The 27,757-nt window shown below is 45.8% G+C and overlaps 1 protein-coding gene across 1 annotated transcript in view; it reads right to left on the bottom strand.

Annotated features, from left to right (window-relative positions):
- The window catches only part of LOC145337514 (putative G-protein coupled receptor 139), a 60,581-nt gene extending 34,158 nt beyond the window's left edge, over positions 1–26,423 (bottom strand). The window contains exons 1-3 of the mRNA XM_080182303.1: positions 26,243–26,423; positions 21,130–22,034; positions 3,182–3,299 (exon numbers count right to left, since the gene is read on the bottom strand). Of these exons, the coding sequence (XP_080038429.1) occupies positions 3,182–3,299; positions 21,130–22,034; positions 26,243–26,423 (1,204 nt within the window). The remainder of the gene's footprint in view (positions 1–3,181; positions 3,300–21,129; positions 22,035–26,242) is intronic.
- Between the last annotated feature and the right edge of the window lie 1,334 nt (positions 26,424–27,757).

The raw sequence follows: 27,757 nt of genomic DNA on the forward strand, positions 1-27,757 counted from the left end.
GGCAACATAAGAACGCGAGAACTAAGAGCAGGAGTAGGCCATTGACTCCTCAAGCCAGCTCCACCATTCAATAAGATCATGGCTGATCTCTTTGTGGACTCCGCTCACCATAATCTTAATCCCCTTACTGTTCAAAAATAGATATCCTTGTCTTTAAAACATTCAATGAGGTAGCCTCAACTGCTTCACTGGGCAGTAAGTTCCACAGATTCTTTGTGTGAAGACATTCCTCCTCAACTCAATCCTAAATCTGCTCCCCTTATTTTGAGGCCATTCTCCTGAGTTCTGGTTTCACCTGTCAGTGGAAACAACTTCCCTGCTTCTATCTTATCTATTCCCTTCATAATCTTACATGTTTCTATAATCTCTCCTCTTTCTTCTGAATTCCAATAATATTTCTCCAGTCGACTCAGATTCTCCCCATATGCCAACCCCCTCAACTTCGGAATCAACCTAGCGAACCTCCTCCTTCAGTGCCAGCATATCCTTTCTCAAGAAAGGAGATCAAAACTGTATACAATATTCCAGGCGTGACCCCACCAGCACCTTATACAGCTGCAACATAACCTCGCTGTTTTTAAACTCCATATGTGAGAATGGACTGGGTTTCAATGTTAAAAAGAATTCACTAGTGATGGTGGAATCCCAGATATTGAACTGGCTCCCTGATGCTGTGAGGTAGCAGTGCTAACCATTGTGCCATGCTACCATTCATACAAGGTGCCCTGAAGATATCCAAGATCACGCCCAGGACACCAGCATCACCATATCCGTGGTTGGGAAATGATTGGAAAAAAATCTGAGGGACAGAATTAATCTCCACTTCGAGATATAAGGATTGACGAACAATAGTCAGCATGGCTTTGTCAGGGGGAGATCATGTCTAACAATTTGCTTGAATGTATTGAGGAGATGACTGAATGAGTAGATGAGAGAAGTGTGATCGATGGACATGGACTTCAGAAAAGCTTTTGAAAAATTCCGCATGGGGGAATGAGCAAGAAAGTGATAGCCAATGGCATCCAGGGCAATTTGGTAAATTACATTCAAAATTGGCTGAGGGTGATGGTCGAAGGTTGCTTTTGTGACTGCAAGTCAGAGTCCAGTGGGGTTCCACAGGGATCGATGCTGGGTCCTTTGCTGTTTGTAGTGCATATTGATGATCTAGACATGAATGTGTGAAGTGTGATCAGTAAGTTCACAGATGGTACAAAAATTGGTGGTGTGGTAAATATTAAGGAGGAAAGCCTTAGATTGCAGGAATCATAGAATCCTACAGTGCAGAAGGAGGCCATTTGGCCCATCAAGTCAACACCAACCACAATCCCACCGAGGCCCTATTCACAAACCCCCATGCATTTAAACTAGCGAGTCTCCCTGATACTAAGGGCTATTTATCCTGGCCAATCCACTTAACCCACACATCCTTTGAATGTGGGAGGAAACTGGAGACTTGGAGGAAACCCACACAGACACGGGGGGAGGAGGGGGGAATGTGCAAACTCCACACAGACAGTGACACAAGCCAGGAATCGAACACGAAGCCCTGGCATTGTGGAGCAGCAGCGCCTACCACTGTGCCAAGGAAAAGGACAGGCTGGTCTGGTGGGCAAATGGAATTTAAACCTGAAAAATGTGAGATGATGTTTTTGGGAGGATTAACAGGGCAAGGAATTGGACAATGAACGGTAGAGTGTGAGGAAGTGCGGAGAACCAGAATGAATGTGGGGTGCACATACGTGAATCCCTGAAGGCAGCAAGACAGATAGATGAGTTAGTTAAGATGACATGTAGCAAACTTGTCTTTAGCAGCCACAGTATGGAATATAAGAGCTGGGAGGTTATGATGAAAATGTATAAAATGCTGGTTAGACCAGAGCAAAAGTACTGTGTGCTGCTCTGGTCATCACACTACAGGAAGGATGTAATTGCACTGGAGACGGTGGAGAGGACATTCACCAGGATGCTGTCTGGGCTGGAGAGTTTCAGCTATGCAGAGAGGCTGGTGAGTCTGGGTTCTTTTATATCTCAGAGCAAAGAAGGCTGGAGGGGGAGCAGCCTGACTGTGGGACTGCTTCCCAGTGGGGGTGCAGTGCCTGATCGTGGGAGTGCTTGAGTGATATGTACAAAATCAGGTGGACAGAAATAGGAAGAAACTTATTCACTTTCCTCGAGGTGTCACTAACCAGAGGAGTGTGGATTCAAGTTAAAGGGCAGATTTCTGTGTGGATTGGAGGAAAAATGTTTCCATCCACAGGGTGCTGGTATCTGCAGCTCACGGACTGAAAGGATGGTAGAAGCAGGAACAACCACAAGAGGCATTTAGACCAGCAATTCAAACACCAGAGCACTCAAGGGTGTGGATCGAGTGCTGGAAAAAGGGGATCGGTTGGATAGGCGTTTGATGACTAGTGCAGAAATAATGGGCCGAAGGGCCTCATTTCGATGACTGTTAGACCACCCTCTAAGCAGTGGCCCCATCAGTTGGAGCTCTCACAGCTCTTGGTGGGATACTGAACACACACCAAACCTATGTGGTTGCAAATGCGCAATTTGCAGCCAGCAGTGAGCTGCCTGGTCTGAGAGAGACATCTGTCAGCCCTCTGCTGCTGCAGCCGATTTCAACACAGTAGCTACCCCCAGATAATCCGAGGCCCATAGCTCTACGTGAGCAGCCCCCGAACAAATCTAACACCCATCCTGCCACCAGCACTCGGACCAATCATCCCTCTGCCCCCACACCAATTGCATGCAAAGAGGCAGCAGTTCCCTCCCCCCCCATACCCCCTTAGCCAAAGATCACATGCAGAGTGGACATCCTACCCCCAAAAGCTCTGTGCCGAGCGGCCACAAAGACTGACCTACCTCACCAACCGCGTGCAGTGTGTCAGCAGGACCCGCTACACCCCAAGAATCACGTGCTCAGTGGCAAAAGGGCTACGGTCCCTACACCACCAATCGCATGCACAGTGGGATTGGGCCACCCTCCCTACTGGATCGTCCCGCACCCCCCCCACCCCCCAAGGTCCAACCACCTTCAGGCCCCGCCCCCCCCCTCTGGTTCCACCCCTGCCGGCCATGGCCCCACTATCTTTAGGTCCCGTCCTTGTAGACCTCACCATCTTAGGCCCCGCCCTCTTGGTGGGTAGTGCCAGATGGGCACTGTGCAAGGGGCACCTACCTTTGCCCTCGACGCTGTCCTGAATGGCGTTTGGTTCTACCAACGAGATCATCACCACTTGTGCTTTTACATGTGGGCCAGCTGTTTTCCTCACCAGACGCACCGTCTCCTGGTGAGGCTGCAAAGGCAAGTGTGCCACACACTTGCATCCCAGGCTTGCTAATTTTATTTAAGTTTGTTTCAAAAAAAAATTCAATAATTTATTCAGCCTCTTGCCAGAAATGGGTGGGAGACGGAATCCGCCGCAGATCCATTGCCGGTGAGGTCACAAGAAGCTAGAAATTCGGTGTGAACCTGAGTTCTCGGCTGCTACAAAGTTTTACTTGCTCACTCCACCATTAATGGGCAGGGAGTAGTTGGAAACCACCCCTCCTCCCCAATCCTGTGTGTGTGTGTGTGTGTGTCTATATTGCCTGTACCAATGTGCATGTGTGTGTGTGTGTGTCTATATTGTCTGTACCAATGTGTGTGTGTGTGTGTGTGTGTGTATGTGTGAGCAAGAGAGTATTGTATGAATATTCCTTAGTGCCCGTTGCTCTGGGTGTTACAGCAATTTTGGTTATTCTTGAATTTGTGTGTGAGTGGGAGTCAGTGCTTAAATCTGATTGCTTCCATCAGCACGTGTGTGTATTTATATATCTGCTCTTGGGTGTGTCTGTGTGTTTGTGTTCCTCTGACTGTAAGAGAGTTTGTGGTGGCACAGTGGTTAGCACTGCTGCCTCACAGTGCCATGAGACTCGGGTTTGGTTGCCAGCTTGGCCACTATCTGTGCGGATAAAGCATATGTTCCCTGTGTCTGCATTGGTTTCCTCTCGGATCTTCAGTTTCCTCCCAAACTCTGAAAACTGTTCTGGAGATGTGCATTGGCCATGCTAATTTTCCCTTCAGTGCACCGGTACAGATGCTGGAGTGTGGGGACTGGGGGAATTTCACAATAACTTCACCACAAGGTTAATGTAAACCTGCTCGTGTCACTGCTGAATATACATTAAACTTTACAAAACATGTGGTTTCTCTGTGAGTTCATGCTTTGCACATATCACCATTAAAATGGAGTCTACAACATTGTAACTGGGTGGATGATTAGCAGTGAACTGCTGTTACATACAGAGGCTAAAACAGATTCTGCCTCAACCTTTTGTTCACAATGGAATCATGTTGTGTGTCACATGTCTGTGGAAAGTCACAACACACAGAAGACATCTCAGCCCATGGGTCCTGAGACAATTGTCAGTGGCTGAAAGAAATGATAACTGGATACAGAGATTCAACAAAAACAGCAAGAGCAGCAAACCGAGTACAGTAAATGACAAGAATATCAAAACAGCCTTTCTGGAATTAGGAACTGGACATAGAGAGCGGGACTTTACAGCCTCACTCTTCCCGAAGCTGCAAAATCCCAACCGACGTCAACAGAACACCCCATGTTCCGCCCCTCGCCTGCTCCGATCCCCGTGGTGACCGGGTCGATACAATTCAAGCCAAGGACTTACCCGGAACACCAACAATCGCCAGAAGGGGATAGTAAATGCATTGAATTGCGTACAGTAGATACTGAATCCAAATAGCCAAACTTAACTTCCAATCATCTGCAGTCAACAGAGAAATCCAAGTGAATAAACTCCTGTCCTTGGTTGGAACATTCCAATCCATTGTCCTCACATTCTGATCCATTGTTGTAACATTCCAGTCGAGTGTTTCCACATTCTGATCCATTGTTGGAAGATTCCAATCCATTGTTCCCATATCCTCTTCCATTATTGGAAGGTTCCAATCCATTCCTCCCAGATTCTGATCTCCTCGCCCTCCCTCTGTTTCTCTACAGCCGCTGATCTCTGTTTGTGTTGGAGTTGCCGCTCCCTGCTGGCTCAGTGGGACAACGCATTGAACGGAATCCCTTATTAATAGGGGAGGGAAAACCTCCAGGCACACTAATCCAATCCAGGGAGACTCACTTTAATTACAGTCACTAAACAAACAGCTTCACTTAACCCCTTTCAAACCAACAGTTTTTAACACCCAAAGTAGAAACTTTGCAGCCTAGGTGGGGTGTTGAGGGTCAGGGAGGAATGGAAAGTTGGAAATAATGGAGGGTCAGACTGTAAATCTTCCAGTATTCATTCGATATAACAGAGGTCCCTCTGCTGGCATTCATTTCCAGAGGGCTAGAATATAAAAGCAAGGGTGTACTACTGAGGTTTTATACGATACTGGTCAGACCACATTTAGGTTATGTGTCATTTTGGACTTCACATCTAAGGAAGGATGTGCTGGCCTTCGGCTGATCCAGAGGAGGTCCTCGAGAATGATCTGGGGAATGAAAGACTTAACGCATGGGGAGCGTCTGAGGACTCTGGGTCTGTACTCAATGGAGATTAGAAGGGTGAGGAGGGGGAGCTCATTGAAACAGGCAGAATAATTAAAGGCCTGAATAGAGTGGACATGAGAAAGATGTTTCCATTACTACGAGAGATGAGGGCCAAGGGAACATCCTCAGAGGAAATTGACAGCCCTTTAGAACTGTGATGTGGAGATGCCAGCATTGGACTGTGGTGGACATGGTAGGACATCTCACAACGCCAATTGCCCTGATGAAGAAGCATTGTTCTAAAAGCACGAGATTCCAAATGAACGTCTTGGACCTTAACCTGGTGGCGTGAGACTTCCTATTTCAAAACTGTGATGAGGAACTCAATGGGCTGAATAGCATCATTCTGCTCCTGTAGCTTATTGTCATCATGGTTGTTAGTTCTGGATGAGGTTAACATTACTCAGGTCTGATATAGACTGCTAAACCCAGGCTGTTGTCGATCTTGTGTACAGCTTATGTATGAAATAACATTTGTAAATCAAAATCACATAAATCAATCTCTCAGTGCAGATCAATCCGAGCAAGAGAATTCAGATAGATCCATCTCTCAGTGTTATGTACTGTACAGTCTGAACAAGAGGCTTCAGATAGAACTAACTCTTAGTGTTATGCACAGTACAATCTGAGGCTTCAGATAGATCTATCTCTCAGTGTTATTTTTAGAACAATCTGAGCATGAGGCTTTACACAAATCATTCTTTCAGTGTTATGCGCAGAACAATTTTATCAAGAGGCTTCACGTGCAGCTTTCTCAGCATTTTCGACTGAGAGGTTGTTGGGAGGCAAGAGTGAGTTGTGGAGACAGTGGGAGAAAGTCACCGGGACACCTAAACAGAGTCAGCAGCACCTTAGGAGAGTGTGAGATGGGGGCACTGGGCCACTGGGAAACTGGGACTGGCAGTCAGCCCCTTGAGGAGAGTGTGAAAGGGGGGCACTGAGACACCGGGACAGAGAAGGCAGCACCTTGAGGAGACGTGAGAGGGGGACAGTGGGATAGAGAAGCAGCACCCTGGGGAGAGTGTGAGAGGGGGACACTGGGACACCGGGACAGAGAGGCAGCACCTTGGGGAGAGTGTGAGAGGGGGACACATGTGACCAATGGCCACCTGAAGATCAGAGCCAGAGGCTCTGCAATTGCCTCTCTTGCCTCCCAGAGAATCCTAGGGTAAATCCCGTCCGGCCCAGGGGACTTATCTATTTTCAAGCCCTCAAGAATATCTAGCACATCCTCCTTATCAACTGCAATACTATCCAGTTTACAACCCTGTAACCCAGTGTTCTCCACAGCTACATTTATGTCTTCCTATTATTGCTAACAAAGTGGAAAACCTCACATTTATCCACATTAAACGGCAACTGCCATGCATCTGCCCACACACACAGCCTGTTATATTGAAACATGCCTGCATGGTTCTCACAGCTTACCCTCCCACCTGACTTTGCATCATCCGTGAATTTGGACACAATACATTTAATTCCCTATGCCAAAACATTCATATATAATGTGAACAGTTTGGGTTCTAGCACAGATCCCTGCAGTACCACACTGTCTACCAGTCAGACAAAGACTCATTTCTACCCACACGTTGTTTCCTCTCTGTTAGCCAGTTCTCTATCCAAATCAAGGCATTGTCTGCAACGCATACTCAACATCGCAGTCTGTTACATCAGACCTTACTGAAAGACTCCTGAATGTCTAAATAAAGCACTGGTTCTCCTCACTGAACTCTACTAGTCACATCCTCCAAGAATTCCAATAGATTCTTCAAACAAGATTTCACCTCTGTATATCCATGCTGACTTTGTCTGACTTTACCGCTGCCTACCAAGTGCTGAGTTATGATATCCTTGAAAACAGGCTCTAGCAACTTCACCAATACTGATGTTATGTTCACAGGGAACAGTATATCATATTACTGAACGTATGTCTGCAAAATCGTGACATGTAGATCAGTCACTGAGTAACAGCATAGAGCAGCTGACACATAGATTTTGACAACTACACTTCCCATGAATCCCAATAACTCCAGGTGGTATATTTTCTTCACCATTTGAAATTCCAGATACATTTTCAGCGTGAAGTAATGTGCTCCTTCACTCTGCAGGTACTCTCTGTTTTATCTGCATGGTGATACATTCCCAAAGACTTTCACATATACCCTGTGGTATCCCCTCTGGGATACTGACTTCGCAAAATCGCTCATCTTCGAGTTTCTTCAAATCAGCAAACACGTGGCAACTTTGATTGAGGTTGTGGAATATATTTATTACTGAGATTGAGTTGCTGTCTTTCAAAGAATGGATAATGCTGATTACATTTATTAATTTGTAATATTAGAGGCTGTGTTACACACCAAAGTTACTGACATCTAAAACACAATTCTCAAAATCCCACGGCTCAGTGTTGTCTTTCACCTGTCTGTGACCTTTCAATCATTCAATTCCAAATGTTAGAGGGTCTCTCCGGGCTGTTCCACTCTATCCCGGGATGTAGTTACCATCCTTAACTCTGGAAATCCACAGAATCCATCCCAGTCCTATAATTGTGACTCCAATTTCAGATTTAATCTGTTAAGGATTCAGAAACGTGCACCACAACAACTGAATCTATCCCCTCCAGCTCCATTTTTCCCAGCAACCCAGAGAAGATGTCCTGAACCGGGGCACCAGTCAGGCAACACAGCCTTGGGGACTCTCCATGCTGGCCACAGAGAAAAGTGTCTATTCCTCCCGTCGAACTATCCCCATTTACAACAACCTTTGCCTTTCATCCTCCCTCTTGAATGGCTCCCTGAACCACAGTGCTATGGTTAAGTTGCTCATCCTCCTTGCAGCCCTCATCCACGCCCGCAAATGTCACACATCTGTTCCTTTCATCATTTGAAGGACATGGGTGTTCCTGGCTGGCCAGCATTTGTTGCATGTCCCTAGTTGCCCTTTGGGGGCATTGAGAGTCAACACCATTGATGTGGCTCTGGTGTCACATGTAGGCCAGACCAGGTAAGGTCGGCAGGTCTCATTCCTTAAAAGGACATTAGTGAACCAAACAGTTTTCTGGATTAATAGTCGAGTGACAATACCATTCGTTCATCATCTACACTGAGACAAGCCCAAGGGCTGAGGCTCCTTCAACACTACCTCCTGGCTTCGTCACCAAGACTTGCTTGGAGTCACACTCTCCTGTCCCTGATCACTCACCAAATGTGATGTAGTTATTCTTTGGGATGTGAGTACCTCCTGAAACACAGTGTCTCGCTAACTCTCCGCTCTCTAGTGTACCACAGCGTTCAAAGCTCAGACTCCACCTCATCAAATCTGAATTGGTCTTCCTCGAGCAACCAACATTTCCTACAGGTGTGTACACAAGCAAACACAAATGGGACCGCAAGCTCCCACATCATGCAAGTGCAACACATTACCTGGACCTGCCTCTGTATTTTATCTACTTTTTATATGTTTTTAATTTCGTTGTAATTTTCTACTTTAAGCTATGTTCTCAATAAACTTCACAGAAAGTATCCCACCAGCAAAAATCTAAATCTGCTTGAATCTGTAAGGATGGGAAAAGGGCATTTCTTTCATTCATTTTTGGGAAACAGAGTTCTCAGGATAGCCAGCATTATTTCCCATCCCGAGTTGATGTTGGAGAGTGGTTGGGAGTTAAACACATTGCTGTGACTGTGGAGCAACATGTAGGCCAGACCAGGCCAGGACGGCAGATTTCCTTCCCTAAATGATATGAGTGATCCAGTAGAGTTTTCTCAACAATCAGCAATAATTTTACGGTCATCAGCAGATTTTTAACTCCAGGTATTTTTTATTGAGTTCAAATTCCACCAGCTGCCATGTTGGGATTCGAGCCCAGGTTCCCAGAGCATTAAAAGTATCGGGATCTTTCCTGATGCTATGACATCAGCAAGGAGCTGCTCAGAAAATTCCCTCAGTGTTCCTTCTGAGGACTGACTCACCAATCAGCTGCTTCCATTGGTCCCACAATATTTTCTGAACATTTAATGTCTGGCCGACACCTGCTCACACTGGACCTGATGGGAAGGCAGTAAGCGACACAAGACAGAGCAATACATCTCCAGCCACTTCCCTAATCTCCCACACTTACCCCAACTCTCAGAGTTTCACTCTTTGTAGCTTGCACTCTGTGGGCAGATTTAACAGGCCCAGTTCGGAAGTTTATATTTGTGCATGAACCTGTTTGTAGCCATTGCACCCCTTCCCATCTAGGTCTGAGTAACTACCGAGGGTTCATCCCCAGTTGCCCTTGCTGAGAGGGCAAATAAGTGTCCTGATCATGTAAGGGCGACAGATTTCCTTCCCTGGGACATTGGTGAACCAGATTTTTTTTTCCCAAAAATCGACAATAGTTTTATGGTCACCAGTGGATTCTGAATTCCAGATATAATTATTTTAATCCCACCATCTGCCATGATGACATTGGAATACGTGTGCCCAAAACATTAGCTGAGTTTCTGTATTAATAGTCTAGTGATAAAACCATCAGTCCATCATACCCACATCCTGAGTATACAGACCCTGAGTTCCAGTACCCTAGATACACCATTAGTCTGCAGAGCTCCCTGATTGGATAGCATTAACTGGCTCAGTCAGGGAATTCATATTCCAATAGGTCCGACTGATGGTTATCATAAAAGTCATTAAATAAATCTCTCTGTCGCTTTGTTTTTCTGTGTATCTCACTCTGTCTCTTTCTGTCTGTCCCTCCGCCTGTATGTTGTTCTGTGTCTCTTTTTGTCTCTCTGCATCTCCCTCTTTCTCTCCCTCTATACTCTCTTCTTTTGTCTCTTCTGCTCCCTTTTAATCTCACTCTCCTTGTCCCGCTCTGTCTCCATGTCCCTCTCCCTCTCTGTCTCTGTCCCACTTTTCTTATCTCTCTCTCTCTATGCCTTGCTCTGCCTTTTGCTCTTGTTGTGTCCATTGTATGTGGTCAGTCTCATTCTTTTCCATTTGTTCCCGTGCTCTCTCTCTGTCTGTTTCTCTCTTCATCTGACTATCTATCTCTGCCCTCCTTTCTGTCTCCCGTTACCTCTTTGTTGCCCTTTTCCTTCCTTATTACATCTTCCCATGTATGTCCTGTCTCCCTTTCTCATTCCCTGTCAATCTCCCTTGCCATTTCCCCCTCTATCCCTATTTCTTTCACTCTGAGAGAATCTGTCTCTCTCTCTGTCCTTTATCTCTGTTTGTCTCTCTCTGTCTGTCTGCTTCTTTCCCTCTATCTGTTCAAAACTGTTTCAAATGTTGTCTCTCTTCATGTTTTTGTGTCCTTTCCTCTCTCTATCTATCTTTGTCTTTCTATCACTCTCACTTTTGCTTTCACTACCCTCTCTCTCTCTATCTATCTGTTACTCTTTCTGTCTTTGTGAGGCTGTTTGTTGCTTAGAGTTTGAATGTCCAATTGGAAGAGTCAGGGGTCTTGGAGTTGCAGTTACTTCTGAGGCTGTAATGAGATGAATAATTGCAGTAAAGGGATATTTGAGGAGAATTATTAGCTGCTGTCTGAATTGAGTCTGTGTCACAGCATAAATGGCCGTGTTTGTACAGCAACTCAAGAGTTGCAGCATGAAACCCAATTCCATAACAAAATAATCTAACCGTACCGACTTATATCCCAAAAAATCCATCCGATTCCATATTGAATAAACCACAAATATTGACCATAACAGGATGAAATTGGCTGAGATAACAAACAGTAAAATGATGGATTTCCTTCGACTCTCCATCTCTGGGTCCCTGGGATTCTCCCCACTGCTGTGACACCGGAGTCTCCTGCGGGCTCTGCTGCTCACTAAAATGTGTCTGACAGTGAAAGCATTGAGCAGCAGAATCAGGACGAATGGGACACACGGGGTTAAAATGAAGTGGAGGAACTCGATTGTACTCCAGACCACAGATTTCACAACATCCCATGCGACATCACAAAACCAGGGATCGTTCACCAGCTGATATCCATTTAAAAACATAAAATACCAGAGAATGTTCTTTAAACAGCTCAGCGCCGTCACTGTTCCCAGAGCCACAGCCGCCGATTTCTCAGTGCAATATTTACTTTTCAGCTTGGGGCAGCAAATGGCCACAAATCGATCAAAGGTGAAAGTGACGGTGAACCAGACAGAACAGTCAGTGGCTGCGTAAAGCAGGACAGCGTGGATGTTACACACAGGAACCAACACCAGGAAATAAAACTGTTCCCAATAAACAATGGGAATGTGTCTCAATGTCAGGTCGAGGATAACGACCAGCAGATCCCCCACCGACATGGCCACCAGGTAACTCGTAACACATTTGGACAGACCACAGTTTCTGTTTGTCAGTGTCACAATTGTGATTATGTTCACTGTTAGGAAGGAAGATTAAGATTAAAATTAGACATCATTCAGGGGAAGATGTTACCATTTAGACTGAGGATAGGTGAAAATAAAAACAATGTCCACACATACAAAATAACTTTTTTTTAAAAATCCAGCTCGTCTTTTGGAGTGTAAGGGGAAAGAGGAGCATCCAGAAGAAACCCACACAGACATGGGGAGAAGCTCCAAACTCCACACAATAAATGACCCAAATGAGGAATTGAACCCAGGTCCCGGACGCTGTGAGTCAGCAGTGCTAACCACAGTGTCACCATGCTGCACCATGGAGACAACACAATGGTATACATTTGGGAGAGAGTTTTCAGAGGAGTTCACAACACTGATCCTCGCTCAGCTACATGTAAATAGCCCTTCTACCTTGTGGGGGATTTGGAGGGTAAGAAGGCTGAGGGAGTAAACCCTGACAGAAATCTCTGTAGGTGGTAATCAGTCAGACAGCTTACTGACAACCCCTGCAGCAGAACTGGTACCAAACAGTGCTTGATCACTCTTGCCACTGACTCATACTAACAGTTGACAAGGGGAGATCCCGATGCCTTGACAGCACAGAATCTCTATTGTATTTACCCTGGGCTGTACCCTGGAGAGGAGACCACAGCATTGTTGCCAAATTAGTACAACACAGGAAGAAATGGTAATTTCACACTCGGTTGGCACAGGACACAACTGCCAGGGTTTGCTTTCAAGTGTTTGAGAAAACTTCAGTGTTCAGTGAATAGTCCATAATTCCCAGTGGGTTTGCTGCTGCCCCACTGTGGTCTACTGGACCAGTGAAGGTCAGTGAGTCCTCTCTTGGCAGGAAGGTTGACAATCTGTGCACCTGGTAATAAAAACTCAACAAAGGCCATTACCAAAGAAAAACCAAGCAGCCTGCCACAATGACAATCATCCAGTGAGAATGATATCCAATAATATGAAAGACATCAAAAGGATCGTCATGGCACGAATCAATTCCAGCCTCCCAGATTGCCTTGATCCACTACAGTTCATCTACCTCCTCAACAGGTCCACACACACCATCTCCCTGGCCCAACAGTCAACCCTGTAACACAGACTCATGTTATTGTGTGCAGCTCAACGTTCAACACCATTATTCCCACTAAACTCACGTCCAAATCCATGGCCTGGGGCTCGGCTTCTCCCTCTGCAGTTGGATCCTGAACTTCTAACCCACAAACAGCAATAAATAAGGAGAGGCAACAACACCTCTTCCACAATCATCCTCAACAGCGGTGCCCCGCAATACTGTGTCCTCAGCCCCTTACCGTATTCCTTACACGCCGATGACTGTGTGGCCAAGATCCACTCCTACGCAATTTACACGTTTTCTGATGACCCCAATGTAGTGGGTCGGATCCGAAACAATGATGAGACTGAGAACAGGGAAGAGTTGGAGAATCAGGTGAACTGTTGCGACCACAATCATCTTTTCCTCAATGTCAACAAAGCAAATCAACTTCAGGAGGTATCATGGAGTACATGCCCCTATCTACATCAATGGGTTGAAGCTGAAATGGTCTAGAGCTTCAGGTTTTAGGGTTCAGGTCACCAGTAACTTTTTGTGCCCTTCCATGATGACACTTTAGTTAAGAAAGCCAATGAACGCCTCTATTTTCTCAGAGGTCTAAGGACATTTGGCAGGTCAGCTACGACTCTCACCCACTTTTACAGATGCATCGTAGATAATATTGTAGCTTGGTGTGGCTCATGCTCTGTCCCAGACTGCAACAAACTTCAAACTTGGTGAATGCAGACCAGTCCATCACTCATATCAACCTCCCACTCATCAACTCTGTCTAAGCTTCTCGATGCCTCGCAAAATCAGCCAGCATAATTAGGGAATAATGCACCATGGATATATACTCATCCCACTAGTTCCATTGGAGATTAAAAAAAGCATGCCAACCAACTCATAGAAAAACTACAGTGCAGAAGGGGGCCATTGATCCATCGACAATCCCAGCCAGATCCTATCCCCGAAGTCCCACATGTGTACCCTGCTAATCCCCCTAACATACGTATCACGGGACGATAATTGGTAATTTAGCATGGCCAATCAACCAAATGTTGGACTATGGGTGGAAGTCGGAGCATCCGGAGGAAACTGACACAGAGAATTCCACACAGACATTGATCCAAGCTAGGAATTGAACTCATGTCCTTGGACACATGAAACAGGAGTGCTAACCATGGTGCCACCATGCTGATGACTCAACAACAGCTTCTTCTTGCTGCCAGCAGGCGTTTGAATGGACCTATACGGCATTAAGTTGATCTTTTCATCCACCCGAGCTATAACTGCATTACATTCTGCACTCTCTTATTCTCTATCCTCTGTCTGTAGAACACTCAACAAACAATCCTTTTCACTGTATACTAATATATTTGACAACAATAAGACAAATCAATTCAAATCAAACCAAACCAAATCAGTCTTTCACATCTCAAGCTGGAACATCAGCACGATGTGTCCTGGCCTTACCAATGAACTTACGCAGATTGATGACGTGCACAGGATTGCTGTGATCGAGATAAATTTACAAGGGTCAATGTGACACTGGGGAGCTGCGAGAAACTGGACCTCCTCAATGTGAAGAATGCTTTCCAGAGAAACACAACACATTCTTGTAACAGGAGAAATCCCAACAGGCAATGTGTGAGAATGGAGCTGGTTTCAAAGTAAACAAAAAATCATCACTGGTGATGATGGAATCCTGGGATCCCTGATGCTGTGAGGCAGCTGTGCTAACCATTGTGCTCTACTGCCATCCTACAAGGTGTCCTCGAGACATCCAAGATCACGCCCAAGACGGCATCATCACTATGTCCATGATTGGAAATCATGACGATTGGAAATCAATCTGAGGGATAGAATTAATCTCCACTTTGAGAGGTAAGGATTGATCAATAATAGTCAGCATGAGTTTGTCAAGTAGAGATCATGTCTACAATTTGCTTGAATATATTTAGGAGGTGACTGCAGAAGTAGATGAGGGAAGTGCAGTCGATGTCGTCTAAATGGACTTCAGAGAAGAATTCCCTCATGGGAGACTGAACCAGAAAGTAAAAGCCGATTGGATCGAGGGGAATTTGGTAAATTACATTCAAAATCGGCTGAGTGGCAGGAGGCAGAGGGTGATGGTTGAATGTTGCTTTTGTGACTGCAAGCCTGTGTCCAGTGGGATTACACATGGATCGATGCTGGATCCCTTGCTGTTTGTATTGTACATTGGTGGTCTAGACATGAACGCGTGAGGTAAGAGCAGAACTTTCACAGGCACCGACCACAATCCCACCCGGCCTTATCCCTATAAAAATCTTCATTTAGACAGACAGATTGGGACGGCACAGTAGCACAGTGGTTAGCATTGCTGCTTCAGAGCTCCAGGGTCATGGGTTCGATTCCCGGCTCGGGTCACTGTCTGTATGCAGTTTGCACATTCTCCTAGTGTCTGCGTGGGTTTCCTCCCACAGTCCAAAGTTGTGCAGGTTAGGTTGATTGGCCATGGTAAATTGACCGTAGAACCATAGCTTAGAGGATTAGTGGGTAAAATATGGAGGGATATGGGGGTAGGGCCTGGGTGGGATTGTGGTCGGTGCAGACTTGATGGGCCGAATGGCTTCTTTGTGTACTGTAGGGTTTCTATGATTTCTATGACTTGCAGCTGTGTTCCCAACCATGTACCAAACCTATGGGGTTGCAAATACACAATTCAGATACACAAGTGAGATCTTGCTGTAAACAATAAAAATGGATTCTGCAGCCTGCTGACTGGGTGGGTGATAAGCAGTGAACCGCTATATGTTATATGTCGAGGGTAAAATGGATTCTGCCTCAATCTTTTACTCATGAAGTAATAGTGTTTGATGTCACATATCTATGAAAAGTCCCAGCACACAGAAGACATCCCAGCCCATGGGCCCTGAGGCAATTGTCAGTGGCTGAAAGAAATAATAACTGGATACAGAGATTCAACAGAAACAAGAGCAGCAAACCGAGTACAGTAAATGAGAGGGAAATCAACACAGTTAAACAGCCTTTCTAGCAAGAGAAACTGGACACAGGGGAGGGGACTTCACAGCCTCACTCTCCCCGAAGCTGCAAAATCCCTCCCGTGTTTAACAGACCCTCCCATTCTCCACCCCTCGCCTGCTCCAATTTCCTGGCAGTCAGGCTGGTAAAATTCCAGCCAGGGACTTACCCGGAACACCAACAATAGCCAGGAGGGGATAGTAAAAGCATTGAATCACGTGCAGTAGATATCGAATCCGACCAAATAATGTTATCCGTAAGCCATCTTCAGTAAACCAAGAAATCCAGTATGATAAACTCCTGTCCTTGGTTGGAACATCAAAATCCATTGTTCCCAGATTCTGATCCATTGTTGTAACATTCCAATTGATTGTTCCCAGATTCTGATCCATTGTTGTAACATTGCAAATGATTGTTCCCAGATTCAGATGCATCGCTGGGAGATTCCAATCCACTGCTCCCAGATTCTGATCTCTCCTCTCCCTCCCTCTCTCTCCACAGCCGCTGATCTCTGTTAGTTTGGAGTTGTCGCTCCCGCTGTCTCAATGAGACAACACATTGAACAGAATCCCTTATTAATAGAAGAGGGAAAACCCTCCAGGCAGACTAATCGGATCCATGGAGACTCACATCAATTACAGTCACTAAACAAACAGCTTCACTTTACCCCATTCAATCCAACACTTTTTATACCCAAAGTAGAATATTTACAGCCTAGGTGGGGTGTTGATGGTCAGGGAAATTTGGAAACAATGGAGGGTCAAACCATAACTCTTTCAATATTCATTCGATATAAGAGTCTCTCTGCTCGGCTTCATTTCGAGAGAGATAGAATACAACAGCAGGGGTGTACTGCTGAGGTTTTGTAAATCTTTGTTCAGACCACATTCCGAATATGGTCAGCACTTTTGGTTCGGCGGGGGGTGCGGTTTAGTGAAGTCGGGTAGCACGGTAGGTGCAAGGTTGGAGGACCGAAGGGCCTGTTCCTACGCTGTAATTTTCTTTCTTGGTCCTTTTTGGCCCCATATCTAAGGAAGGATGTGCTGGCCTTGGAGAGGGTCCAGAGGAGGTTCACAAGAATGGTCTGGTGAATAAAAGACTTGACGCACGAGGAGTGTCTGAGGACTTTGGTCTGTACTCGATGGAGTTTGAAAGGATGAGGAGGGGATATCAATGAAACTTACAGAATAACAAAAGGCCTGGATAGAGTGGATGTGGGGAAGATGTTTCCAATAGTAGGAGAGACTCAGGCCCGAGGGCACAACCTCAGAGGAAACATCAATAGTCCACTCATTCGTTGGAGCGAGCGGAGTGAAGGTTGCCCAGAGTAAAGGTAAGCGATTACCTTTGTAAAGATTTTCGCAGGATTTTTAACTGTAATTCTGCTTTAAACGTTAGACAGGAAGTGGGCCGCGGGGCTTTGTGGGAAGGGTTTTTTTTACAGCGCAAAGTATAAAAAGAGGATTGCTGTAGACAGCGGGCATCGTCGGGAGCGGGCAGCAGAGTGAGCTGTAAGGTCTTTGGATCACAGGACTTGGGAGAAACGCGCAAGGTAAGTCTAAATTCTTAACTGTGTTTAGAAATCACTCGGAGACTGTGATGGAGGGACATGTGATGTGCTGTTTCTGTATGACGTGGGAGCTGGTGGACCCCAAGGTCTTTCCCAGTGACCGTGTCTGCAGTGAGTGCTGGTTGCTTGAAGATCTCCAGCTCAAAGTAGACGAGCTGAACTCTGAGCTTCAGACACTGAGGCTCATCAGGGAGAGGGAGTGTAACCTGGATAATGGGGTAGAAGAGAGACTCACACCCCCTAGACTGGCTAACTCTGAGGGTCAGGAAGAAGACAGTGCTGCTAAGGGGAGGACGGAGGACGGAGGGGGGAGTGGGGAGGACAGAGGGGGGAGTAGGGAGAAAGGGTGAGAGGAAGGAGGGGGGTGTGGAGAGGAAGGAGGGGGGAGTGGGGAGGAAGGGTGAGAGGAAGGAGTGGGGAGTGGAGAGGAAGGAAGGTGGAGTGGGGAGGAACGGTGAGAGGAAGGAGGGGGGTGTGGGGAGGAAGGGGTGGTGTACCCAAAGGCCTCGGCCTCTCAATCTGCACAACAGGTTTGGGGACCTTGCTCCCAGTGTGGACAAGAATGAGGGCTGTAAGGTTGACGAGCAAACTGCCCACAGTACAGTGGTGCAGACACAGGATAAAGAGGAAGAAGTAAAGAGGAATGTCTGGAAATCCACGGAATCCATCCAAGTCCGATAATCGTGACTCCAATTTCAGATTTAATCTGTTAAGGATTCAGAAACGTGCACCACAACAACTGAATCTATCCCCTCCAGCTCCATTTTTCCCAGCAACCCAGAGAAGATGTCCTGAACCGGGGCACCAGTCAGGCAGCACGGACTTGGGGACTCTCCATGCTGGCCACAGGGGAAAGTGTCTATTCCTCCTGTCGAACTATCCCCATTTATAACAACATTTCCCTTTCCTCCTCCATCTTGAATGGCTCCCTGAACCACAGTGCTATGGTTAAGTTGCTCATCCTCCTTGCAGCCCTCATCCACGTCCGCAAAGGTCACACATCTGTTTCTTTCGTCATTTGAAGGACATGGGTGTCCCTGGCTGGCCAGCATTTATTGCATGTCCCGAGTTGCCCTTTGAGGGCATTGAGAGTCAACAACATTGATGTGGCTCTGGTGTCACATGTAGGCCAGACCACGTAAGGTCGGCAGGTCTCATTCCTTAAAAGGACATTAGTGAACCAAACAGTTTTCTGGGTTAATAGTCGAGTGACAATACCATTCGTTCATCATCTACACTGAGACAAGCCCAAGGGCTGAGCCTCCTTCAACACTACCTCCTGGGTTCGTCACCAAGACTTGCTTGGAGTCACACTCTCCTGTCCCTGATCACTCACCAAATGTGATGTAGTTATTCTTTGGGATGTGAGCACCTCCTGAAACACAGTGTCTCGCTAACTCTCCGCTCCCTAGTGTACCACAGCGTTCAAAGCTCAGACTCCACCTCATCAAATCTGAATTGGTCCTCCTCGAGCAACCAACGTTTCCTACAGATGTGTACACAAGTAAACACAAATGGGACCGCAAGCTCCCACATCATGCAAGTACAACACATTATCTGGACCTGCCTCTGTATTTTATCTACTTTTTATATGTTTTTAATCTTGTTGTAATCTTGTAAGTATCCCACCATCAAAAATCTAAATCTGCTTGAATCTGTAAGGTTGGGAAAAGAGCATTTCTTTCATTCATTTTTGGGAAACAGAGTTCTCAGGATAGCCAGCATTTATTGCCCATCCTGAGTTGATGTTGGAGAGTGGTTGGGAGTTAAACACATTGCTGTGACTATGGAGCCACATGTAGGCCAGACCAGGGAAGGACGGCAGATTTCCTTCCCTAAATGATATGTGTGAACCAGATGAGTTTTCTCAACAATCAACAATAATTTTAGCAGATTTTTAATTCCAGATATTTTTATTGAGTTCAAATTCCACCAGCTGCCAGGTTGGGATTCGAGCCCAGGTTCCCAGAGCATTAAAAATATTGGGATCTTTCCTGGTGCTATGACATCAGCAAGGAGCTGCTCAGAAAATTCCCGCAGTGTTCCTTCCGAGGACTGACTCACCAATCAGCTTCTTCCATTGGTCCCACAACATTTTCTGAACATTTAATGTCTGGCCGACACCTGCTCACACTGGACCTGATGGGAAGGCAGTAAGCGACACAAGACAGAGCAATACATCTCCAGCCACTTCCCTAAACTCCCACACTTACCCCAACTCTCAGAGTTTCACTCTTTGTAGCTTGCACTCTGTGGGCAGATTTAACAGGCCCAGTTCAGAAGTTTATATTTGTGCATGAACCTGTTTGAAGCCATTGCACCCCTTCCCATCTAGGTCTGAGTAACCGCCAAGGGTTCATCCCCAGTTGCCCTCGCTGAGAGGGCAATTAAGTGTCCTGATCATGTAAGGGCGACAGATTTCCTTCCCTGAGACATTGGTGATCCAGATTTTTTTTTCCATAAATCGACAATAGTTTTCTGGTCACCAGTGGATTCTGAACTCCAGATATAATTATTTTAATCCCACCATCTGTTGTGATGGGATTAGAACCCGTGTGCCCAAAACATTAGCTGAGTTTCTGTATTAATAGTCTAGTGATGAAACCATCAGTCCATCATACCCACGTCCTGAGTATACAGACCCTGAGTTCCAGTAACCTAGATACACCATTAGTCTGCAGACCTCCCTGATTGGATAGCATTAACTGGCTCAATCAGGGAATTCATATTCCAATAGGTCCAACTGATGGTTATCATTAAAGTCATTCAGTAAGTCTCTGTATCACTTTCTGTTTTTCTGTGTATATCTCTCTGTCTCTTTCTGTCTGTCCCTCTGCCTCTCTCTGTATGTTGTTCTGTGTCTCTTATTGTCTCTCTGCATCTCCCTCTTTCTCTCCCTCTATACCCTCTTCTTCTATCTCTCCTGCTCCCTTTTAATCTCACTCTCCTTGTCCCACTCTGTCTCCATGTCCCTCTCCCTCTCTGTCTCTGTCCCACTTTTCTTATCTCTCTCTCTCTCTATGCCTTGCTCTGCCTTTTGCTCTTGTTGTGTCCATTGTATGTGTTCAGTCTCATTCTTTTCCATTTGTTCCCGTGCTCTCTCTCTGTCTGTTTCTCTCCTCCTCTGACTATTTATCTCTGCCCTCCTTTCTGTCTCCCGTTCCCTCTTAGTTGCCCTTTTCCTTCCTTATTACATCTTCCCATGAATGTCCTGTCTCCCTTTCTCATTCCCTGTCAATCACCCTTGCCATTTCCCCCTCTATCCCTATTTCTTTCACTCTGAGAGAATCTGTCTCTCTCTCTGTCCTTTATCTCTGTTTGTCTCTCTCTGTCTGTCTGTTTCTTTCCCTCTATCTGTTCAAAATTATTTCAAATGCTGTCTCTCTTCATGCCTTTGTGCTGTTTCCTCTCTCTATCTATCTTTGTCTCTCTATCACTCTCACTTTTGCTTTCACTGCCCTCTCTCTCTCTCTCTCTCTCTATCTGTTATTCTTTCTGTTTTTGTGAGGCTGTTTGTTATTTTGAGTTTGAATGTCCAATAGGAAGGGTCAGGGATCTTGTGGTTGGAGTTACTTCTGAGGCTGTAATGAGATGAATAATTGCAGTAAAGGGATATTTGAGCAGAATTATTAGCTGCTGTCTGAAATGAGTCTGTGTCACAGCATAAATGGCAGTGTTTGTACAGCAACTCAAGAGTTGCAGCATGAAACCCAATTCCATAACAAAATTATCTAACAATACTGACTTATATCCCAAATAATCCATCCGATTCCATATTGAATAAACCAATAATATTGACCATAACAGAATGAAATTGGCTGAGATAACAAACAGTAAAATGAAGGATCTCCTTCGACTCTCCATCTCTGGGTCTCTGGGATTCTCCCCACTGTTGTGACACCGGAGTCTCCTGCGGGCTCTGCTGCTCACTAAAATGTGTCTGACAGTGAAAGCATTCAGCAGCAGAATCAGGATGAATGGGACACACGGGGTTAGAATGAAGTGGAGGAACTCGATTGTACTCCAGACCACAGATTTCACAACATCCCATGCGACACCACAAAACCAGGGGTTGTTCATCAGCTGATATCCACTTAAAAACATAAAATACCAGAAAATGTTCTTTAAACAGCTCAGCACCGTCACTGTTCCCAGAACCACAGCCGCCGATTTCTCGCTGCAATATTTACTTTTCAGCTTGGGGCAGCAAATGGCCACAAATCGATCAAAGGTGAAAGTGACGGTGAACCAGACAGAACAGTCAGTGGCTGCGTAAAGCAGGACAGCGTGGATATTACACACAGGAACCAACAGCAGGAAATAAAACTGTTCCCAATAAACAATGGGAATGTGTCTCAATGTAAGGTCAAGGATAACGACCAGCAGATCCCCCACCGACATGGCCACCAGGTAACTAGTAACACATTTGGACAGACCACAGTTTCTGTTTGTCAGTGTCACAATTGTGAATATGTTCACTGTTAGGAAGGAAGATTAAGATTAAAATTAGACATCATTCAGGGGAAGATTTGACAATTTAGACTGAGGATAGGTGAAAATAAAAACAATGTCCACACATACAAAATAACTTTTTTTAAAAAATCCAGCTCGTCTTTTGGAGTGTCGGGGGAAAGAGGAGCATCCAGAAGAAACCCACACAGACATGGGGAGAAGCTCCAAACTCCGCACAATAAATGACCCAAATGAGGAATTGAACCCAGGTCCCAGACGCTATGAGTCAGCGTTGCTAACCACAGTGTCGCCATGCTGCACCATGGCGACAACACAATGGTATACATTTGGGAGGGAGTTTTCAGAAAAGTTCACAACACTGATCCTCACTCAGCTACATGTAAGTAGCCCTTCTACCTTGTGGGGGATTTGGAGGGTAAGAAGGCTGAGGGAGTAAACCCTGACAGAAATCCCTGTAGGTGGGAATCTGTCATCTCTCAGACAGCTTACTGACAACCCCTGCAGCAGAACTGGTACCAAACAGTGTTGGTTCACCCTTGCCTCTGACTCATACTAACAGTTGACAGGGGGAGATCCCGATGCCTTGACAGCACAGAATCTCTATTATATTTACCCTGGGCTGTACCCTGGAGAGGAGACCACAGCATTGTTGCCAAATTAGTACAACACAGGAAGAAATCGTAATTTCACACCTGGTTGGCACAGGACACAACTGCCAGGGTTTGCTTTCAAGTGTTTGAGAAAACTTCAGTGTTCAGTGAATAGTCCATAATTCCCAGTGGGTTTGCTGCTGCCCCACTGTGGTCTACTGGACCAGTGAAGGTCAGTGAGTCCTCTCTTGGCAAAGGTTGAAAATCTGTGCACCTGGTAAGAAAAACTCAACAAAGGCTGTTACCAAAGGAAAACCAAGCAGCCTGCCATAATGACAATCATCCAGTGAGAATGATATCCAATAATATGAAAGACATCAAAAGGTTAGTCATGGCACGAATCAGTTCCAGCCTCCCAGATTGCCTTGATCCACTACAGTTCATATACCTCCTCAACAGGTCCACACACACCATCTCCCTGGCCCGACAGTCAACCCTGTAACACAGACTCATGTTTATCGACTACAGCTCAACCTTCAACACCATTATTCCTACTGAATTCACATCCAAATCTGTGGCCTGGGACTCGGCTTCTCCCTCTGCAGTTGAACTTCTAACCCACAAGCAGCAATAAATATGGAGAGGCAACAACACCTCTTCCACAATCATCCTCAACAGCGGTGCCCGGCAAGACTGTGTCCGCAGCCCCTTACTGTATTCCTTATACGCCGATGACTCAATTTACAAGTTTTCTGATGACCCCAACATAGTGGGTCAGATCCCAAACAATGATGAGATTGAGAACAGGGAAGAGTTGGAGAATCTGGTGAACTGTTGTGACCACAATCATCTTTTCCTCAATGTCAACGAAGCAAATCAACTTCAGGAGGTACCATGGAGTACATGCCCCTATGTACATCAATGCGTTGAAGTTGAAATGGTCTAGAGCTTCAGGTTTTAGGGTTCAGATCACCAGTAACTTTTTGTGTCCTTCCATGATGACACTGCAGTTAAGAAAGCCCACGAATGCCTCTATCTTCTCAGAGGTCTAAGGACATTTGGCAGGTCAGCTACGGCTCTCACCCACTTTTACAGATGCATCATAGATAATATTGTAGCTTGGTGTGGCTCATGCTCTGTCCCAGACTGCAACAAACTTCAAACTTGGAGAATGCAGACCAGTCTATCACTCAAATCAACCTCCCACTCATCAACTCCGTCTAAGCTTCTCGCTGCCTCACAAAAACAGCCAGCATAATTAGGGAATAATGCACCATGGATATATACTCATCCCACTAGTTCCATTAGAGATTAAAAAAAGCATGCCAACCAACTCATAGAAAAACTACAGTGCAGAAGGGGGCCATTGATCCATCGACAATCCTAGCCAGACCCTATCCCCGAAGTCCCACATGTGTACCCTGCTAATCCCCCAAACGTAAGTATCACGGGACGCTAATTGGTAATTTAGCATGGCCAATCAACCAAATGTTGGACTATGGGTGGGAATAAGAGCATCCGGACGAAACTCACACAGAGAATTCCACACAGACATTGATCCAAACTAGGAATTGAACTCATGTCCTTGGAGACATGAAACAGGAGTGCTAACCATGGTGCCACCATGCTGATGACTCAACAACAGCTTCTTCTTGCTGCTAGCAGGCGTTTGAATGGACCTATATGGCATTAAGTTGATCTTTTCCTCCACCCTAGCTATAACTGCATTACATTCTGCACTCTCTTATTCTCTATCCTCTGTCTGTAGAACACTCAACAAACAATCCTTTTCACCGTACACTAATATATATGACAACAATAAGACAAATCAATTCAAATCAAACCAAACCAAATCAGTCTTTCACATCTCAAGCTGGAACATCAGCACGATGTGCCCTGGCCTTACCAATGAACTTACGCAGATTGATGACGTGCACAGGATTGCTGTGATCGAGATAAATTTACAAGGGTCAATGTGACTCTGGGGAGCTGCGAGAAACTGGACCTCCTCACTGTGAATGCTTTCCAGAGAAACACGATACGTTCTTCTAACAGGAGAAAGCCCAACAGGCAATGTGTGAGATTGGAGCTGGTTTCAAAGTAAACAAAAAATCATCACTGGTGATGATGGAATCCCGGGATCCCTGATGCTGTGAGGCAGCTGTGCTAACCATTGTGCTCTACTGCCATCCTACAAGGTGTCCTGGAGACATCCAAGATCACGCCCAAGACGGCATCATCACTGTGTCCATGATTGGAAATCATGATGATTGGAAATCAATCTGAGGGATAGAATTAATCTCCACTTTGAGAGGTAAGGGTTGATGAATAATAGTCAGCATGGCTTTGTCAAGTAGAGATCATCTCTACAATTTGCTTGAATATATTTAGGAGGTGATTGCATAAGTAGATGAGGGAAGTGCAGTCAATGTAGTCTAAATGGACTTCAGAGAAGAATTCCCTCATGGGAGACTGAACCAGAAAGTAATAGCCGATTGGATCGAGGGCAATTTGGTAAATTACATTCAAAATCAGCTGAGTGGCAGGAGGCAGAGGGTGATGGTTGAATGTTGCTTTTGTGACTGCAAGCCTGCGTCCAGTGGGATTACACATGGATCAATGCTGGGTCCCTTGCTGTTTGTATTGCACATTGGTGGTCTAGACATGAATGCGTGAGGTATGAGCAGAACTTTCACAGGCACCGACCACAATCCCACCCGGCCCGATCCCCATAAAAATCTTCATTTAGACAGACAGATTGGGGCGGCACGGTAGCACAGTGGTTAGCATTGCTGCCTCACAGCTCCAGGGTCCTGTACTCGATTCCCGGCTCAGGTTGTTGTCTGTGAGGACTTTGCACATTCTCCTAGTGTCTGCGTGGGTTTCCTCCCACAGTCCAAAGGTGTGCGGGTTAGGTTGATTGGCCATGCTAAATTGACCGTAGAACCATAGGTTAGAGGATTAGTGGGTAAAATATGGAGGGATACGGGGGTAGGACCTGGGTGGGATTGTTGTCGGTGCAGACTTGATGGGCCGAATGGCTTCTTTGTGTACTGTAGGGTTTCTATGATTTCTATGACTTGCAGCTGTGTTCCCAACCATGTACCAAACCTATGGGGTTGCAAATACACAATTCAGATACGCAAGTGAGATCTTGCTGTAAACAATAAAAATGGATACTGCAGCCTGCTGACTGGGTGGGTGATAAGCAGTGAACTGCTATATGTTATATGTCGAGGGTAAAATGGTTCCTGTCTCAAGCTTTTACTCATGAAGGAATAGTGTTTGATGTCACATATCTATGAAAAGTCCCAGCACACAGAAGACATCCCAGGCCATGGGCCCTGAGACAATTGTCAGTGGCTGAAAGAAATAATAACTGGACACAGAGATTCAACAGAAACAAGAGCAGCAAACCGTGTACAGTAAATGACAGGGAAATCAACACAGTTAAACAGCCTTTCTAGCAAGAGAAACTGGACACAGGGGAGGGGACTTTACAGCCTCACTCTCCCCGAAGCTGCAAAATCCCTCCCGTGTTTAACAGACCCTCCCATGCTCTGCCCCTCGCCTGCTCCAATTCTCTGGCGGTCAGGCCGGTAAAATTCCAGCCAGGGACTTACCCGGAACACCAACAATAGCCAGGAGGGGATAGTAAAAGCATTGAATCACGTGCAGTAGATATCGAATCCGACCAAATAATGTTATCCATGAGCCATCTTCAGTAAACCAAGAAATCCAGTATGATAAACTCCTGTCCTTATTGGGAACATCAAAATCCATTGTTCCCAGATTCTGATCCATTGTGGAAACATTCCAATTGATTGTTCCCAGATTCTGATCCATTGTTGTAACATTCCAATTGATTGTCCCCAGATTCAGATGCATCGCTGGGAGATTCCAATCCACTGCTCCCAGATTCTGATCTCTCCACTCCCTCCTTCTCTCTTCACAGCCGCTGATCTCTGTTAGTTTGGAGTTGTCACTCCCGCTGTCTCAATGAGACAACACATTGAACAGAATCCCTTATTAATAGAAGAGGGAAATCGTCCAGGCAGACTAATCGGATCCATGGAGACTCACATCAATTACAGTCACTAAACAAACAGCTTCACTTCACCCCGTTCAATCCAACACTTTTTATACCCAAAGTAGAATATTTACAGCCTAGATGGGGTGTTGATGGTCAGGGAAATTTGGAAACAATGGAGGGTCAAACCATAACTCTTTCAATATTCATTCGATATAACAGAGTCCCTCTGCTCGGCTTCATTTCGAGAGAGATAGAATACAACAGCAGGGGTGTACTGCTGAGGTTTTGTAAATCTTTGTTCAGACCACATTCTGAATATTGTCAGCACTTTTGGTTCGGGGGGCGTTTTAGTGAAGTCGGGTAGCACGGTAGGTGCAAGGTTGGAGGGCCGAAGGGCCTGTTCCTATGCTGTAATTTTCTTTCTTGGTCCTTTTTGGCCCCATATCTAAGGAAGGATGTGCTGGCCTTGGAGAGGGTCCAGAGGAGGTTCACAAGAATGGTCTGGTGAATAAAAGACTTGACGCACGAGGAGTGTCTGAGAACTTTGCGTCTGTACTTGATGGAGTTTGAAAGGATGAGGAGGGAGATATCAATGAATCTTTCAGAATAACAAAAGGCCTGGATAGAGTGGATGTGGGGAAGATGTTTCCAATAGTTGGAGAGACTCGGGCCCGAGGGCACAACCTCAGAGGAAACATCAGTAGTCCACTGATTCATTGGAGCGAGCAGAGTGAAGGTTGCACAGAGTAAAGGTAAGCGATTACCTTTGTAAAGATTTTTGCAGGCTTTTTAACTGTAATTCTGCTTTAAAAGTTAGACAGGACGTGGGCCTCGGGGCTTTGTGGGAAGGGATTTTTTTTTACCGTGCAAAGTATAAAAGGAGGATTGCTGTAGACAGCGGGCAGCGTCGGGAGCGGGCAGCAGAGTGAGCTGTAAGGGCTTTGGATCACAGGACTTGGGAGAAAAGGGCAAGGTTAGTCTAAATTCTTAACTGTGTTTAGAAATCACTGGGAGACTGTGATGGAGGGACATGTGATGTGCTGTTTCTGTATGATGTGGGAGCTGGTGGACCCCAAGGTCTTTCCCAGTGACCATGTCTGCAGTG

This window comes from Carcharhinus amblyrhynchos, unplaced genomic scaffold (assembly GCF_965287045.1).
Source record: "Carcharhinus amblyrhynchos unplaced genomic scaffold, sCarAmb.v2.hapA scaffold_51, whole genome shotgun sequence".
Lineage (NCBI taxonomy): Eukaryota > Metazoa > Chordata > Chondrichthyes > Carcharhiniformes > Carcharhinidae > Carcharhinus > Carcharhinus amblyrhynchos.